Source organism: Pyrgilauda ruficollis, unplaced genomic scaffold, assembly GCF_017590135.1.
Source record: "Pyrgilauda ruficollis isolate IOZ18807 unplaced genomic scaffold, ASM1759013v1 scaffold14, whole genome shotgun sequence".
Classification (NCBI taxonomy): domain Eukaryota; kingdom Metazoa; phylum Chordata; class Aves; order Passeriformes; family Passeridae; genus Pyrgilauda; species Pyrgilauda ruficollis.
Genome location: NW_024512543.1, coordinates 6,611,086 through 6,626,094, shown reverse-complemented (window position 1 = coordinate 6,626,094; position 15,009 = coordinate 6,611,086). Strand labels below are relative to the sequence as shown.

Sequence of the window (15,009 nt, the reverse complement as noted above, 5' to 3'; positions counted from 1 at the left end):
AAGCAAATTTGAATTTTGCACCATGATAATGGTATTGTTGCTGGGATGTTTCATTGTATAAGCTTGCATTTGTCAGAAGCCTGTCCCAAGTGTCCGAGTAAAAATTATTCTTAGCCTAGCTTCCCAATGGGTCCAGATGGACTCTCTTCATATTCTACTTTAATGTCAATTATAAAGTTATCTAACAGCTTTTTTCACTGTCCAACTCCTATTGTTTCCAGCTCACAAATACTTGCTATTGAATCATCTATTTAAAAGAGGCACTCTTCAGTATCCTCTCTATTCTATTATGTCACCAAGCCTGCTCTGACAAAGCAATACAGAGAGGAACAACAACAGAGAGAAATGAAACTTACCCACAACATAGATAAGAATCTGTAGCATCTCTTCTATTAAAATATTATATTGCTTAATCAAATCCTGCAAGAATGAGAGAAAACAGGTTAAAAAAACAAAAACAAAAGTGCAGAAAAATCCATCCACCAAATGACACTGAGCTCAGCCTTCCTATCTACTACACTGCTGGAGCATTGTACCCTAGGAAGAAATTTCCATTCTAACAAGTTGGAAAAAGTGCCTGCTCTGGTAGAGGAGATATTATACAGCAACTGAAGTGCAAGATTCACATGCAAGAAAAGAAACAGCTAAAGAAAGTATCCCAAATGAAGGGTTATATCAAAGTTCAAGCCACAAGAAGTAGCATAAAAACCCAAGAAACTTCCAACCAAATTAAAAGCATGTAACATGGCTTAAGGGACATGGAAATGCTATAGTAAAGTCATTTACATGGATTTTGGTAGATGCCCTGTGGAGACAGACAAGTCTCCACAGGTCCAAAAGGGGCAAAACTTGCTTGCTAATTTTGAAGAAGCCTCTACAAATTCCAAATACAAAAAAATATACCTAACCACAAGCTCCTGTGTTTACTTGACTTCTAGTGTGGCCTTAAAAAATGCAGTTATCAACAGTAGCTAGTTTTTCTTATTGATGTTTCATATACTCAGAGCTGACAAATTAAACAGCAGAAAAATTTGCTACTTACCTGATCTTTCGTGGGTTTGATCTTTTTGAAAGCATCAGCAAGCTCATATCTCTGCAGTATCAGCAGGAGAAACTGGTTTGGATCCATAAGAGATGCACCTATCTATCAAAAAACCTAAATTAATATAAACATCACTTGCTATTTCAAAATCATGCAAATTAAACTGAACTTTTAAAAAATTACAACTATGCAGTGATTCAGAACATTGTACCTGGAGCATGATGATGTCTTTATCATACATCTCTTCTCTGCATTTAACATCTTGATAATAGAATACCTAAGAAACAGGAAAACAAAATAGATATATAAAGTAACGTACTACCAAATGTGCATCAGTTAATCTCTGAGGCTTTTCAAACTGTACCACATCTTTATTGAGTAAAGGAAAGTCCACATTTCTTTCAAAATAAATATGTACTTTAATGGAAGTGAAAAATGTTTTTTCACCTATCCAGAAAAAATCTATGCCATACTTCACACCCCCTTCCAAGAGAACATAACTCCAATGGCTGCTACTGAGTTAAGTCAAAACATCTTCCTTCTCCTACCCCAGTTCTCAGAAAGACAATTCTGCAGGGGTTGACCAAGATTTACTTCAATTTCATCAAAGGGTCCTGTGCAAGGTTAGCAGAGAATTTCTGCCATCAAAGGAAACAAAAACAAACAAAAAAAAACCCACAAAAAGCCCCCCCCCAAAAACAAACAAAAAAAACCCACCCAAAACAACCAAAAAAACCAAGCAACAAAACCAAAACCAGCCCAAAGTGAAGCCAAAGGAGACAAATGCAGGGTAGACTCTTCCCTTTACCTTTACTCTTGCAACAGAAGCCACAAGATTAGAAAATGTTTGTATGTCTAGCTATAGGGTTCTCAAAAGTTTAGTGTGAGACTAAAATAGTTTCACTTCTGTATATAATAATGTCCATACACCATGAGGAACTTCTAACTTTTTGTTATAAGCAAGAGTACTAACAAGTACTTTTGCAGTGATTATGGGATCTGAAAGAGGCTTACAAGCAGACATCAGCAACATTATACTATTTCACAGAGTAGAAAAGAGTCATAACATAGACATAGATGAAAATATTCATCTTAGACAAGGAGGTAAACCATTGCTGAAGATAGAAATAAAACCACATCACCTAAATTTCCACCCAGAAACTTTCTATTTACTGTAGGAATGACCCCATGACCTCCCTCTGCACTGGATGAACCCCTGGCAGCATTGCTGAGCAAGCCTTGCAAACACTAATAGGATCAGCTCAGCACTGAACACTGCAGGGAGTACCTGGCTTATCAGGGAGAGCCCATTCCTTCTCCACATCTCTGCAGCAACCTGTGCAACCAGGACAAGACACCGCAAAGGATATTCCACTAGCAGCTCCACTTGAAATTCTTCCTAGAATTTAAAAAAGGAAAAACAACAAACAAAAAAACCACCTCAGAATAAATCTACCAGTGGTTTTAAAAGTGTAAGTGCTAATGAACAGAGATATATTGACAGCTGAAAAATAACTTGTATGTGTGCCATGAAGGCTAAAGGATATAGCTTGAGGCTTTTCTTTCCAGAGTATAAATCACAAAAGCATTTGTGGGGGGGGTGGGGGGAGGAAAAAAGAAGTATCTTACAGGAGAAACAAACTCGTGCAATCTTGAGATGGCTCCAGTCTTGCTTAATCGTACATGAAGACCTACAAAACCAAGGAAGAAAAATCAGAAAACAAATCAAAATCAGTGAAGGTTCTCCAACTCCTTCTAAATGTTAACTAAATCATCTACAATTCAGAGAATTACAGAAAAAAAAAGTCCAGGTTTGTTGAGGAAAGACTTCATACCTTCCTTTCTTTAAAAGATCTATTACATTATCACAACAGTTCTTACTAGTCTTACAATCCATTATTTTATGAATAAATTTACACTAAATGAATCAACACCATCCAAACTGAGATGCAATATAATATATAATAAATAACTTTTTAATTTCACATTTAAATTATACATCAGTAGTAAATGCATTTCAAGACTACAAGGCTTAACAGATGGTATCTTGGTATCAAATGATGTGATAAAGAAACTACAGCTTAATAATAGCATATGATTTCATTTGCTTTCAGAAAGCAGCAATTGTATTCTGACTGAAAGCCTGTCAGAATACATTGTGCAAAATATGTCTTCCAGGAGGAGCATTTTAACAGTCCTAAGATACATATGGCTGGAAACTAAATTCAAGATACAGTAATAATGGACATTCATTTAAATGAAGGAGACAGAAAGAGAACCAGAAATACTTCATAGAAAACTAAGGATCTCATTAAAAAGGAATTTTTGTCTTTCTTGACTGACTTCTGTCTCTTCCATTTAAAAAGACATTCTCCAACCTCCATGGTAATGTTGTTTTGAGAAAAACTTTCCCTTAGTGGGACATATAGGGAACACGTCTTTGTGACCATGAGAATGTCAGAAAGCTGGAGAGCAACTTGTCTGTGAAGCACTTAATCCAAATGTTTTCTGGAGTAAAGAAACAGAGATGCATGCAAGCATGGTTTAAACAGCAATCAAAACACATCACTTACCAGCAAGAGTCCTAGACAGTGGCAAATGTATGCTGACAGGATCTGCAGACACTCTGTAAGGTCTGCTCTCCAGGGTATGGCCACATAAGTGAAATACTGTCTTCTCCCGAGAGCGGCCATTTGTGCTGCACCTCATCACAGCTTTATGACATTCTCTGTAGGACCTGAGCAGCAGCTCTTCCTAGAATTAGAAATACATGTAGCATTAAAAAAAAAAATAATACAGTATGGTGATGTTCGAGGGTTCCAGGACAAGGGAAGAGAGGAGAATCCTGACTATGTTTCAGAAGGCTGATTTATTATATTATGATATTATATTATATTAAAATTATATACTAAAACTCTACTAAAAAGAATTGAGAGAAAAGATCCATCAGAAGGCTAGAAAGAAAAAGCAAGGAACGAATAACAAAATCTTGTGACTGCTCACAGCCTCGACACCGGTGGCTGTGATTGGTCATCAAGTGAAAACAATCCACATGGACCAATGGAAGATACACCTGCTTGGAAGTTGCATTCCACAACAGCAGATGGTTATTGTTCACATTTCTTTCTTGAGGCTCCTCAGCTTCTCAGGAGAAAAATCCTAGCAAAAGGATTTTTCAGAAAATATCATGGCAACAATACAGTCCTTCCTTTCTCTTTTTGTCACACCCAGATTAATTCTTTCAAACCAATTTTTTTGTGGAGAACTACACTGAACAATTGTGAGCTTTTGCAAAAGCTGCTATTTCAAAAGTTGTCAGGAAGATTCACAAAAGACATGCATGCAAAATTGATATACTTACATCACAGGCACACCACTCCTGGAACATCAAAAGAATGTTCTTGAGCTGCATCTGTATGGCAATAGCTGCTTCCCAGTCAGGGTCCACCTCAATGTGCTGACCAATCTGTCTTTTTATCTCCTCCATTCCCTGAAATGGAAATCCCACAAAATACTCTGTCTAAATCAGTGATCACAGGCTTAACACAACAGAAAATTCCACAGTCAAAAGGCAAAACACATGTAACTAAATCTGATGAGTATTACTTGTATAAACACGCCTTCTTCACCCACCCAAAAAAGGGACTGAAGAATTTAACACTGTAATTGCATGTTTACATCCATTATAATCTTATGGGAAAAAAGAGAAGTTGTAATCTCTTTACAACAATATTAGAAACAAACTACTTAAATGTATTGTACCTGCATGCAAGTTAGAATCCTTAGGAAAGAGACAAATCCTTCTAAAAAACGCTCCCTCAGACGGTCTGTCCATACTGTAGGTTTGCTGACTAAGATATACCTGTCCCCAAAGAAAAAATATATTATCATACTTTGCTCAGACTTCTCTTATGCTTGTATTTCAAGTGTTCTTGAAATACAATTGTTTTCAATTTTTTTTAATACCATCGATTACATATTCAAATTACATTACCCTCCCCATCTTAAAGTGCTCTGAAAATTTCTCCAAATACTAGAACTGCTAATACCTTGTTGTGACTCCATTACTGGAAATTAACAGATATTTTTTTTATTTCCAAAGTATTTGGGGTGTAATGAATGAAGTAATAAACATCACTCAGTTTATTAGAGCAATTTGGTACCAGTAGAAGTAGAAAACCCTATGCAGATAAGGATTATACAGCTTTCCCAGAACAACAGCAAATGGGAGACAAATTTCCCATACTGTTTTACAGTATATATATTTTATTTATTAATGTAAATATTATATTCAGTTAGATAACTGAAAATCAAAAAATGTTTAACAGAATGCAATTTTGGTATTTTAAAATTTTAAGTTTCCATTGAAAAAGAAAACAATATATCATGCATGTTTTTTGAGGGGTTTGGGTTTGATTTTAAAGCAGTTTTATCATCAGACACTGAATTGAAACACTTCATCATACTACCAATATTTTTGAGCTGCTCTAGCTTCTCAGCCTTACACTTACCTGAGGTCATATATTACTGAATATACCCGGTTTAGTTTGTCCTGACTGTAGCCTTGGAAGTTGAACTTGTCATTTTTGTCTAGATACTCTGGAAGCACTTCTAGGAGTGTTTCTGTAATGGTGGTGATTACATTCTGCTCCTCAATAAGATGTCGGGCCTGCAAGAACAAAGTGAAATTTTTTTCCTCCTGTTTTTGTTAATGTTATCATCAAAATATGTTTCCTTTGAATCTAATCTTTCTGATTAAAAATTCCTTTAAGCATTTGCAAAGAACCCAAGATAAAAAAACTCCCACAGTATTTATTGTGTAGGATCAAAACTGCTATCAAATACAAAGTCTGTTCAACAACAACTATGTGTGTTTGTTCAATTCTGACAGCATCTATATAATAGATATGCTGGTTTTTTCCTAGAAAGATCATGTACAAAGTAATTTTTACATTAGTACTTCAGCCAAGAAACATATAATCTTTAAAATTTATCGATATACTTCCTCCTCACATTTCACCCCCACAAGAAGACATTTAGTAATTTTTTACCCCCTTGTCCTGTTTTTAAAGTCATATAGACAGGTAAATGTGAGCAGTAAATAAACAGAAAGTTAATGCAGAGTACAATGTGCCAGGAACTTATACTTATTTGCATTCCCTCTATGTTCTGTAATGAATTTTCATATCAACTCAAGCTCCTGCTTCCATATTGGCCTTCACAAATCTCAAAATCATTCATATTCAACTCAGCAATGCATAAAGACTCCCTGCCAAATACAACAATCTGCAAAGGTGGCACTGCTGGCAATTCTCAAACATTTTACACCTCCAGCAGAGCCAGGCTGTACATACCAGAGTAGGTACAGTGAACATCTGAACTGAGAGTGCTGTCACAGAGAGAACTCTGTCGTGATCATCACTGATGTATTCCTTTTGCAGTGCCTTGTAATACTAGAAAAAGAGAGTATTGGGGACATTAAACAAATGTTAACAAAAACGTTTACCTTTTTTATTCACAAGAATTACATTTCAGTGTGTCTCTCCCACCTAATAGAAGCAGTTCCAACAAAAACAGCACAATATCCTCAGTGCACCAAAGCAAGTCAATATGGCCCCCACTGCCTTAATACTGAAGGTAAGCACAAATTTAACTAATTTGGAACCAGAATTATTTTCTCTTACAACCAATCTTCCCTTGAAAAAAAATTAAGTATCTGAAAAAAAATTAAATATCTGAAGAAAAAAAAATACATTAAATTATTAAAAAACAAGTCTTCCTCCTGCAGTGAACTGCAAGGATATTTGTTCAGCAGCTGTCTCTAAAACACATGTACAATGGGTAATGCAAGTCTTTGTTTTGTTTTAGTCCAGAGAAAAACAAAAAGTACCAATCATCTTTATCAGAATTAAAGTCTCACCCTAAAACAAAAAGCACTTTGTCTTATGTTTTGCATATTTCTTAATTATTGTCTCAAATTCTCAAAAAGAAAGGCCAATTTCAGTTGCAGTTCATCTGGCATTTCAAAAGATATACAAAATAATAACAATATGGCATTCAAACAAGCATATCCCTACATGAGTCTAAGGAACAAACCAGTGACATGGGAATTAATTAACTGCACTCCAATAAAGGCTGAGCCAGTTATTGGAGTTCTGCTTGTTTAAAATTCATTATTTATATTGAAACAATTTTCAGTTTGGGGGAAAATTTCATAAAGCTAGTACAAATTCATAGCATAAAAACTAAACCATTTACCTTCACAAATTCAACAGCAAAAAGTTTTTTGTATTCCATTTCCATGAAAAAACTACTGAAGATAAGTTCATGAAGAACCTTCCTCGCCCCTGTGAAGAGCCAATACAATGCATGTCACTTTGTTGTACTAAGATGCAGCTTTTTGTGGAAAAACAGGAACCAATTACTAAACTATAATTAGAAATCATTAAAAGTCTTGAAATGGTTATGAAGCTTAAGAACACAGTTATTAAATTTTTTTGGGTGTTGACATTTATTGGTATGTATTTAAAGCATCAAGTAATCAAGTCACTCAGTGTTAGGTTGCATTTTGTAAGAATAGTTTTCAAGATACATAAAGCAGGACAAATTGAGGTGGCAAACATATATGCCAAATATAAATTAGCTCAGCTGTAAAAATTAAGGCTGTATAAAAACTGTAATACGAAAACCATGAAGAACTGTAATTCTACACACATAGCACTTACATTTATCTATATGTTACACACATGAAAAATTAATTTGATAAATCTTTAGTTCATAGCAACATGGATAATCAAACCTTTATGAAGCCTTGCATCCCATAGCATCAACTTGCTTATAAAGCAGGGCTTTTCAGATCCAGTTTCTTCCTTGAGACATATTTGACAAAAGATCTGGCGAAAGTCACCTGTAGGGATGAAGCTACTCATTTGTACAAGAACATCCCAATACTTAAATTATATGACACAAGAAAATTAGAATTACAGAATTCTATTACTTAAAAAAAAAGAAGGCACTTAAGTAAGAATTACTTTTAACATTTTTTCTCAATTAATATACTTCCACATACCCTTTGCCTCACTAATTTCTTCCTATTATTCTTGCCTATCTCATTTAATAAATCCTGTGATGCAGAAGAGTATTTTAAAATGAAAATAATTTAGACAGCTTTGTAAAGCAGATCCGTAAGAAGTCTTTACTATGCCAGCATAGAAATGCTCAGGGCTAGGCAAGTTTCTGCTGGTCACTGCCTCAGGCCTTGAAAGTCAGTCTTTTGTAGAATTTCAGAAATTCTTTCCTATTTTCTTGCACCTATCAGTAGACACAGTACTTGAAGCAGTTCTGGGGATCAACACATCGCAGTCAAACTCAGGTTTTTAACATTCCAAAATGACCCCTTATGTTACTAATTTGAAAAGTGAAGAGTCACGAATCAAATTCCTGACAACCTGGAAATAAACATTATTAAATGTTTCTTGATCCATGTTCTACCACTTGAAACAAAACCATGAAAAGAACAGGAACCACCAGACTACACAAAGGTTCCAGCTGAATTAAACATTAGGCTCATAAAGCTCCTGTGCATATAATCCAGAAGGACAGGAATGTTTGACTTCACCCTTTGAACTTAAAGACTCCTAAAACATAAAAGTATCTGTTAACTTAGGCGGATAAATTTTCACTAGAAACTTTGAAATAATCCACCTTAAAAAAATTTGTACCAACTGAAAGAACTGTCTGAAGAATTCAGAACAGGAAGAAAATACTCTTGACAAAATAAATACAAACTTGAATAGAACAGAACACCAAAACTTGTAAAACACTGTAAAGAATTACAAAAAAAGTACAGTTCTGATCTATGTATTTCAAGCAAGCATTCAGAAAAACTTAGAAGAAATTCACTTCATTAAAACTTTCAAAGGGGCTAAAGCAGACCGCCAGATTTACCTATCAAGGAGGAGGATAAGAAGTGAGTAAAGCTTAATTTGTACTGTGTGGAGAAATTTTATAATGGCTTTAGTGTGGCAAGACACAGGTACGAAAAAAACAGTAACAAATTGAAAGTACATTGATTCAGAAACCTTAAAAGCCATAAGAATCATCAAACACCAGCACAATGTTTGAAAGCTTCAAATAGGTTTTCCACTACTGGAAAAATTTTTTATTTAAGATTTTAATGTGCTTGTTTTATTGACATTTTCTAAGGAATCACAGCTATCAAATCGGAAGCAGATATTGATGCAAGCAGAGGATGGGTGTTTTCACTGACAGAGATGCTCAGTGGCTTTTAAATAAAAGGAAGCTTTTAAATAAAGGAGTGAGTTTATTCTCACTTTAAGCATCACACACGGAGTGTGTGTGATGCTTAAAGTGAGAATAATAAAACTTTGAGATTGTTCCCCTGATGGAGCACTAACACATTTATTTCAAGAAGAAGGAACAGAAAAGTACTGCTATTCATAACATTGCTAACAGATATCATCACCCATGCTACTGCACTATTTTCTAATTAGAAAGAACATCGAAGTATTTTAATTAAGGGAATATCATATATAACACTGCTTAATTCATTCAAATACTGGCATGGCATTATTGTAACAAAACCCAGCAATGCTTACTTGAATAGCTCATGAGTTTGTTCAGCCAAGAACCAAGGCGCAAGGCAAACTTCTGGTGTGCCATAACATCAGCATGCAGAACCTCCACGTGAAGAGGCCGTTGAGAAACATTTTCAGAATGCCTCTAGGAGTCAGGTAAATATTAGTACATATAAAATAAAATAACATCAATTTCATTATTTATTTTCACTCCCTACCATCTCTCCCAAGCAAAACAAAGAAAACACTTTGATGAATTGTTTCTGAAGATATCTATCTATCTATCTCAAATGTGGTGCTGTAAATTCAACTCCAAAAAGTTCACAGGCAAATTATAAAACCATGGAAGTACTAAACTAAAGACCGCATGGCAGACAAGGAAGTGCTCAGTGTTAATACTAATTAGGTTGGTATGGGGTGTTTTTTTTTGTCAAAATTACTTTAGGAAGTTACCTTAATTTCTTCTTTTGCTTCCTGACAAGAGGCATAATGTCCTGCCTTAACAGCTCTACGACCCTGTTTAAGAAAACAGTGAGCATGAGACCAATATAAAGCAAGCCCAAAACATCACAAGTCCAATCCTTGCTATGTTTTTTATACAGAATATAAAAAACAGGGCCCAACATCACTCACAGTGCTATTAAACACCAAAAAGCAAATAAAAATTAACATAATTGTCTGTAGGAAAAATGTTATCCAAATTAACAACAAAACAACCAAGTAAAGTCTGTCTATCTTATTATTAAATAAGGAAAATTCATGTACCCATTAAAACAGATGAAAGAGATTTCTGCAGAATAATTTCAACACAAACCATATGAACTTTCCTCCTGACACAAAGTACATGAAATAGAGTATAATCAGAGATATGTGCTTCCTAAACAAGTTCTCTGCACCTGAAAAACAAGTGTTGACTAAGACTTTCTCAGCCATGTGCCTTTCTTTCCTCAAGCTCCAGCAACCAGAAACAAGGATTCTATAACCAAGTGACTGCAGCAGTAACTCTTAATGATTAGAAGGTGACTCTGATATCCTAAATGCACTAACCTCTTTATCTATGGCAGTCGTATGCAACTGGGCTTCACCAAGTTCACAGCCAAGTGCCCTTTGCAGGCTGTAGATGACATGATCATAAGAATGGTGCTCATCATTGAAAAGGACACAGTAGTAGCTGTCTACCTTCTCTCTGCTGGGAAAAAGGTAACACACCACACAAATGAAAGTAAAATTGTAAATAGTGTCCTATCAAATACAGCTTAATTGATAGCTTGAGAAGAATGCCAAATACAATAAAAAGAAAGTTACTCAAGTAAATCAAACATTCTTCATGTTAATGACACCCCCCCACCATGTATGCCAGAAAAAAGCCATAGAAATTGTGTATCAAGTACAAAAGAGAAGTTCTGACGTTACTTGATATTCTCTTATAATTTCCTTTCTCTGCTGTTTTATGAACCCATTTGTTTTTTAATGTGATACCCAGCTTTTTTCCATTTTCACAGAATCATGGAATGGTTTGAGTTGGAGGGGACCTTTAAAGTTCATCTAGTCCAGCCCCCTTGCAATGAGCAGGGACATCTTCAACTAGATCAGGCTGCTCAGAGCCCCATCCAACATGACTTTGTATGTTTCCAGGGATGGTGCATCCACCAACCCTCTGGGCAACCAGTTCCACTATTTCACCACCCTCATTGTAAAAAAATTCCTTCTTGTATTTATTCTACATCTATCCTCCTTGAGTTTCAAACCATTAGTCCTTGTCCTGTTGCAACAGACCTTACTAAAAGGTTTGTCCACATCTTCCTCTCAAGCACTGTGGAAAGCTTGCTTGAAAATCTTCCAGCTCAGTTCTGCTCCCCTGCCCCTTAGCCCCCATCAGTGTCTCCCAAGACAGCCAATGGCATTTGGTGAGTTTGTCTACTCCCACATTTCTTCCCCTGTGCACTAAAACCTGCCATTTCACTGTAGATCAGGAGCACTTCCCTTCAATGACTGATGGAGGACAGTCACACACTACTTTTCCCATGGAGTATCAAAAGCTTTTCTCTACATAACTCTAGGTCAAATATGCCACAATGCTGTTTACAGGGATTTCAGCACTAATGTCTGCACAAGTATGAGACTACCTCAGGCAAAATTATAATCCAAGTAGCTAATGGATTGAAAAGAAAGTTGGAAATACTCCCTACCTAATGGTGAGCTCCACAGGCAGTTCCTTCTCTTCCTCCCAGATAAGCATATCTACAATGTATTTTATCACAGAGGGAAACACTCTCCTCGAATGCTCCATAATTTCTTCATTCAACTGACATTCAGAATTCTGTAAAACATGAGATAATATTATTACAGAAAAGAACCTAAAAAAATTAAAAGGGGGTTGAAAGAGTACCTAATTAATATAAAAGGAAATTATACTATAATATGTGTACATATGCCGTAAATTATATATAAACACTTGTACTATAATCAGGAAATTATCTTTTTCACGATTTTCAAGCAAATTAACCTCACCTAATTTCTTCTTTTCAAAGTTATTTCATCCCAAGGGCTCTGAGTAATATTCCAAGAGTTTCATATACCTTTCTTTACACATCCATGTATAATCTAGGCCTAGACTATGAAAGGCCTCATCAAATGCGTTAGCTTCAATTTTTTTTTTTTTAATTGCATTCAAAAAAGCTGTTTAGCAGCTTTCTGCATTCCCACAGATATTAAAAGTTTGCAGTGCAGAACAAGCAACAAACTCCAACTGGTAAACAAATTACTCCTTATTGCAGCTTCAACCATTTTATCTCTGAAATCCATTAACTTTCTTCAAAAATAAGGATAAAAAAATGAAGGAAATGAAACGGTCTCCAAACAAAAAGAAAAAAACCAAAGGATGTCTAATATACATGTTTGACCCCAAACACCTTGACCAAGGAAATCCTGATTCGACTTGACTGAACCTGTTACATGAGTTATACAATACATATACATTCAAATACAGGCATAAGCACTTTTTAAAATAAGAAGGTAACATTTACAAATTTTTTAATTTCACTTTAAGCAATATTCTTACTTCTTTTGGAGAACTTGATGCTCCAGGCTCATGTTTAGTACACAGCGGTCCAGCCTTCCATGCCTCTGTATCCCCACAGTCACAAAATCCACCACCAGTGGAGCTATGCATCTGGAAAAATCATGTATTTCAGTCATGAAATATGCCCATAAAAAGCAAGAAGAAAATAGCAATGTGAATTATTTAAATCAAACACAAATACAAACACATACTTAAAAACAGAAGAGTCACTGGATAACCAATGGACTTACCACAGCTTTTTTTAGATAAAAGAAAACTTATCAGAGGAGAAGGGAGGTAAAAGATAAACTTTTTGAGCAGAAAATAAAGAAGGAAATAGACTTTCTGCTGCTACAGAAAGGTATGCAAGTCCTAAACAAATTTAACTTGAAAGTAAATGAAAAAGCCTATGACTGATGAGTGTTTCATAAATGGCAAAATATTTCTGGGTTTATTCACAAAATAAGAGCAAAGCTTTTTAATGCCTTCTTTAAAATTACTTAACCAAATTAGAAAATAATATAAAAAAAAACAATGTGCATATTAAACAGACATTTAGTAGTACTTCTAACCAAAGAAAAGACGACATGATCAGCATCTCAATACATTTTTATAACTTTAACTTTGCATTGTACTTTCAGAAGAGTACAAATACTGAGCCTCCATTTTGGCAAAAAGTTCAGACAAAACTCAGGCAAAAACAATTATCCTTAGCTTCCTCCAAATCTCCAATCTTGTAATAATTTAAAAAAAAACTCTGACCCAATAAAAAGACATTCAAAGATCTGTTATTTTACCTGAAACATTTTAAAATAACCTGATATTAGACATACTCTGAGCAGGAGGCTGGACTGGGTGACCTCCTCAGGTCTCTTGGAACATAAATTATTCTTTGACTCTATAAGGATCGTATTTTGTATTCTTTAGATGAAAATGCTACAAATTGCTCCCATCTAACTACTTATTTCCATAGCTGATGTTCTGCCTGAAAAATTTACTGAAAAATACGGAAATGACGACAGCTTCTCAGCCCAGCTGCGGTTCCAATGTGCTCTGTAATCATTACTGTCTGTTTTTCCTGGGTTTTCACCTTATTTATATCCCAACAGAACTGACTGGGACATAGGACACAACTGCCATTTCCAGTCACAGCTCTTTGCTCTGACCTACACTTCACTGAACTTGCCAAAGAGAATAATGCTGTATGCATTAATAAACACTCCTTTCTCTTTTGCTTCTTCAATTAGCAAGTTGCTGTTCTTGGAAGAAACTTTACATTATTAGAAACACAAGAGAGAGATTAAGTAAAATTACTAATGGTCTATGTGCAGTTTATTATAGCCTCAAAAGAACTTCTCTAAAGCAACAAGTACCATTTCTCAAAATAAGATTTTCCTACCTTGTACCGATGGTTCTTGTGAATACTATTCTGGAAGCAGTCAATACAGAGCACACAAGTTGGATCAACTGCACAGTCTCTGCAACAAAAATGGTAAGGTGAAAACTTTCTAAAACACCAGAAATTTTCATGCACAAAAGAATATGTTACTCAAAAAAAAAGAATTGAGATTAACAACACATTCAAATTATAAAAACATTGACTTTCATCATCTTTCTGTGACATGAAGTAACCAGTCTTGTTAAGTTTGAACCATGTACTCAAATCTCTTACATCAGAATCTGTCAAAAACATGCTCAATTTCCACTTTCAAAACTTACTTAGCAAAACTTTTTCTGGTTTTGCTAAGAATAAGCAGCTAGGAAAACTAGTGAGGACTCGAATTAACCTTTTTTATTGTTTCCAACATCAGTTGTCAGTTTGCTCATTAAACTTTTGCTACACTTCTACTAGATTATATTTCTAACTTTTAAAACAGAAGTTAAAATCTGAAAAGAATTCCTCACTCAATATGCTAGGAATGCATACTTTGAAATGTAACTCGAAAAGTCTCACTCATGCCTTTAAACAACCTGAAAATAGGAAATTACACTCATGGGCAATCTAATTCCATTTTATCCTATGTTTCACATACATACTTTTATACATTGCATTTTTCCTTAAAATATGGACACTTTTTTCTTTAAATGCAGTTTTATTCTACGCAAAATGTGGGTGACACGTGCTGAATGACAATGTATCAAATTTTTTACGCTATACCATTGTTCAACATTTAGTTCAAGCCTCTTTTACAACTAAAATATCATGGTAATGCTGATTACAGAAATAGCTTCCTTCCAAACCTTCAGATTATAATAATCATTACAATCATTTAATACTTCAGTAACATTCATTTACTACCATAAATCTA

The 15,009-nt window shown here is 35.0% G+C and overlaps 1 protein-coding gene across 4 annotated transcripts in view; it reads right to left on the bottom strand.

Annotated features, from left to right (window-relative positions):
• The window catches only part of UBR1 (ubiquitin protein ligase E3 component n-recognin 1), a 61,079-nt gene that overhangs the window by 33,000 nt on the left and 13,070 nt on the right, over positions 1–15,009 (bottom strand). For 2 of the 4 annotated variants that reach the window (XM_041459839.1, XM_041459837.1), the window contains exons 3-20: positions 14,100–14,178; positions 12,701–12,811; positions 11,829–11,959; positions 10,687–10,828; positions 10,093–10,155; positions 9,661–9,784; positions 7,842–7,949; positions 7,301–7,389; positions 6,397–6,495; positions 5,554–5,711; positions 4,805–4,904; positions 4,404–4,532; positions 3,616–3,796; positions 2,672–2,733; positions 2,331–2,441; positions 1,254–1,319; positions 1,043–1,144; positions 357–420 (exon numbers count right to left, since the gene is read on the bottom strand). In XM_041459839.1, coding sequence (XP_041315773.1) covers positions 357–420; positions 1,043–1,144; positions 1,254–1,319; positions 2,331–2,441; positions 2,672–2,733; positions 3,616–3,796; positions 4,404–4,532; positions 4,805–4,904; positions 5,554–5,711; positions 6,397–6,495; positions 7,301–7,389; positions 7,842–7,949; positions 9,661–9,784; positions 10,093–10,155; positions 10,687–10,828; positions 11,829–11,959; positions 12,701–12,811; positions 14,100–14,178 — 1,919 coding nt within the window. The remainder of the gene's footprint in view (positions 1–356; positions 421–1,042; positions 1,145–1,253; positions 1,320–2,330; positions 2,442–2,671; positions 2,734–3,615; positions 3,797–4,403; positions 4,533–4,804; positions 4,905–5,553; positions 5,712–6,396; positions 6,496–7,300; positions 7,390–7,841; positions 7,950–9,660; positions 9,785–10,092; positions 10,156–10,686; positions 10,829–11,828; positions 11,960–12,700; positions 12,812–14,099; positions 14,179–15,009) is intronic. The other 2 variants (XM_041459835.1, XM_041459838.1) reach the window with 1 other exon arrangement.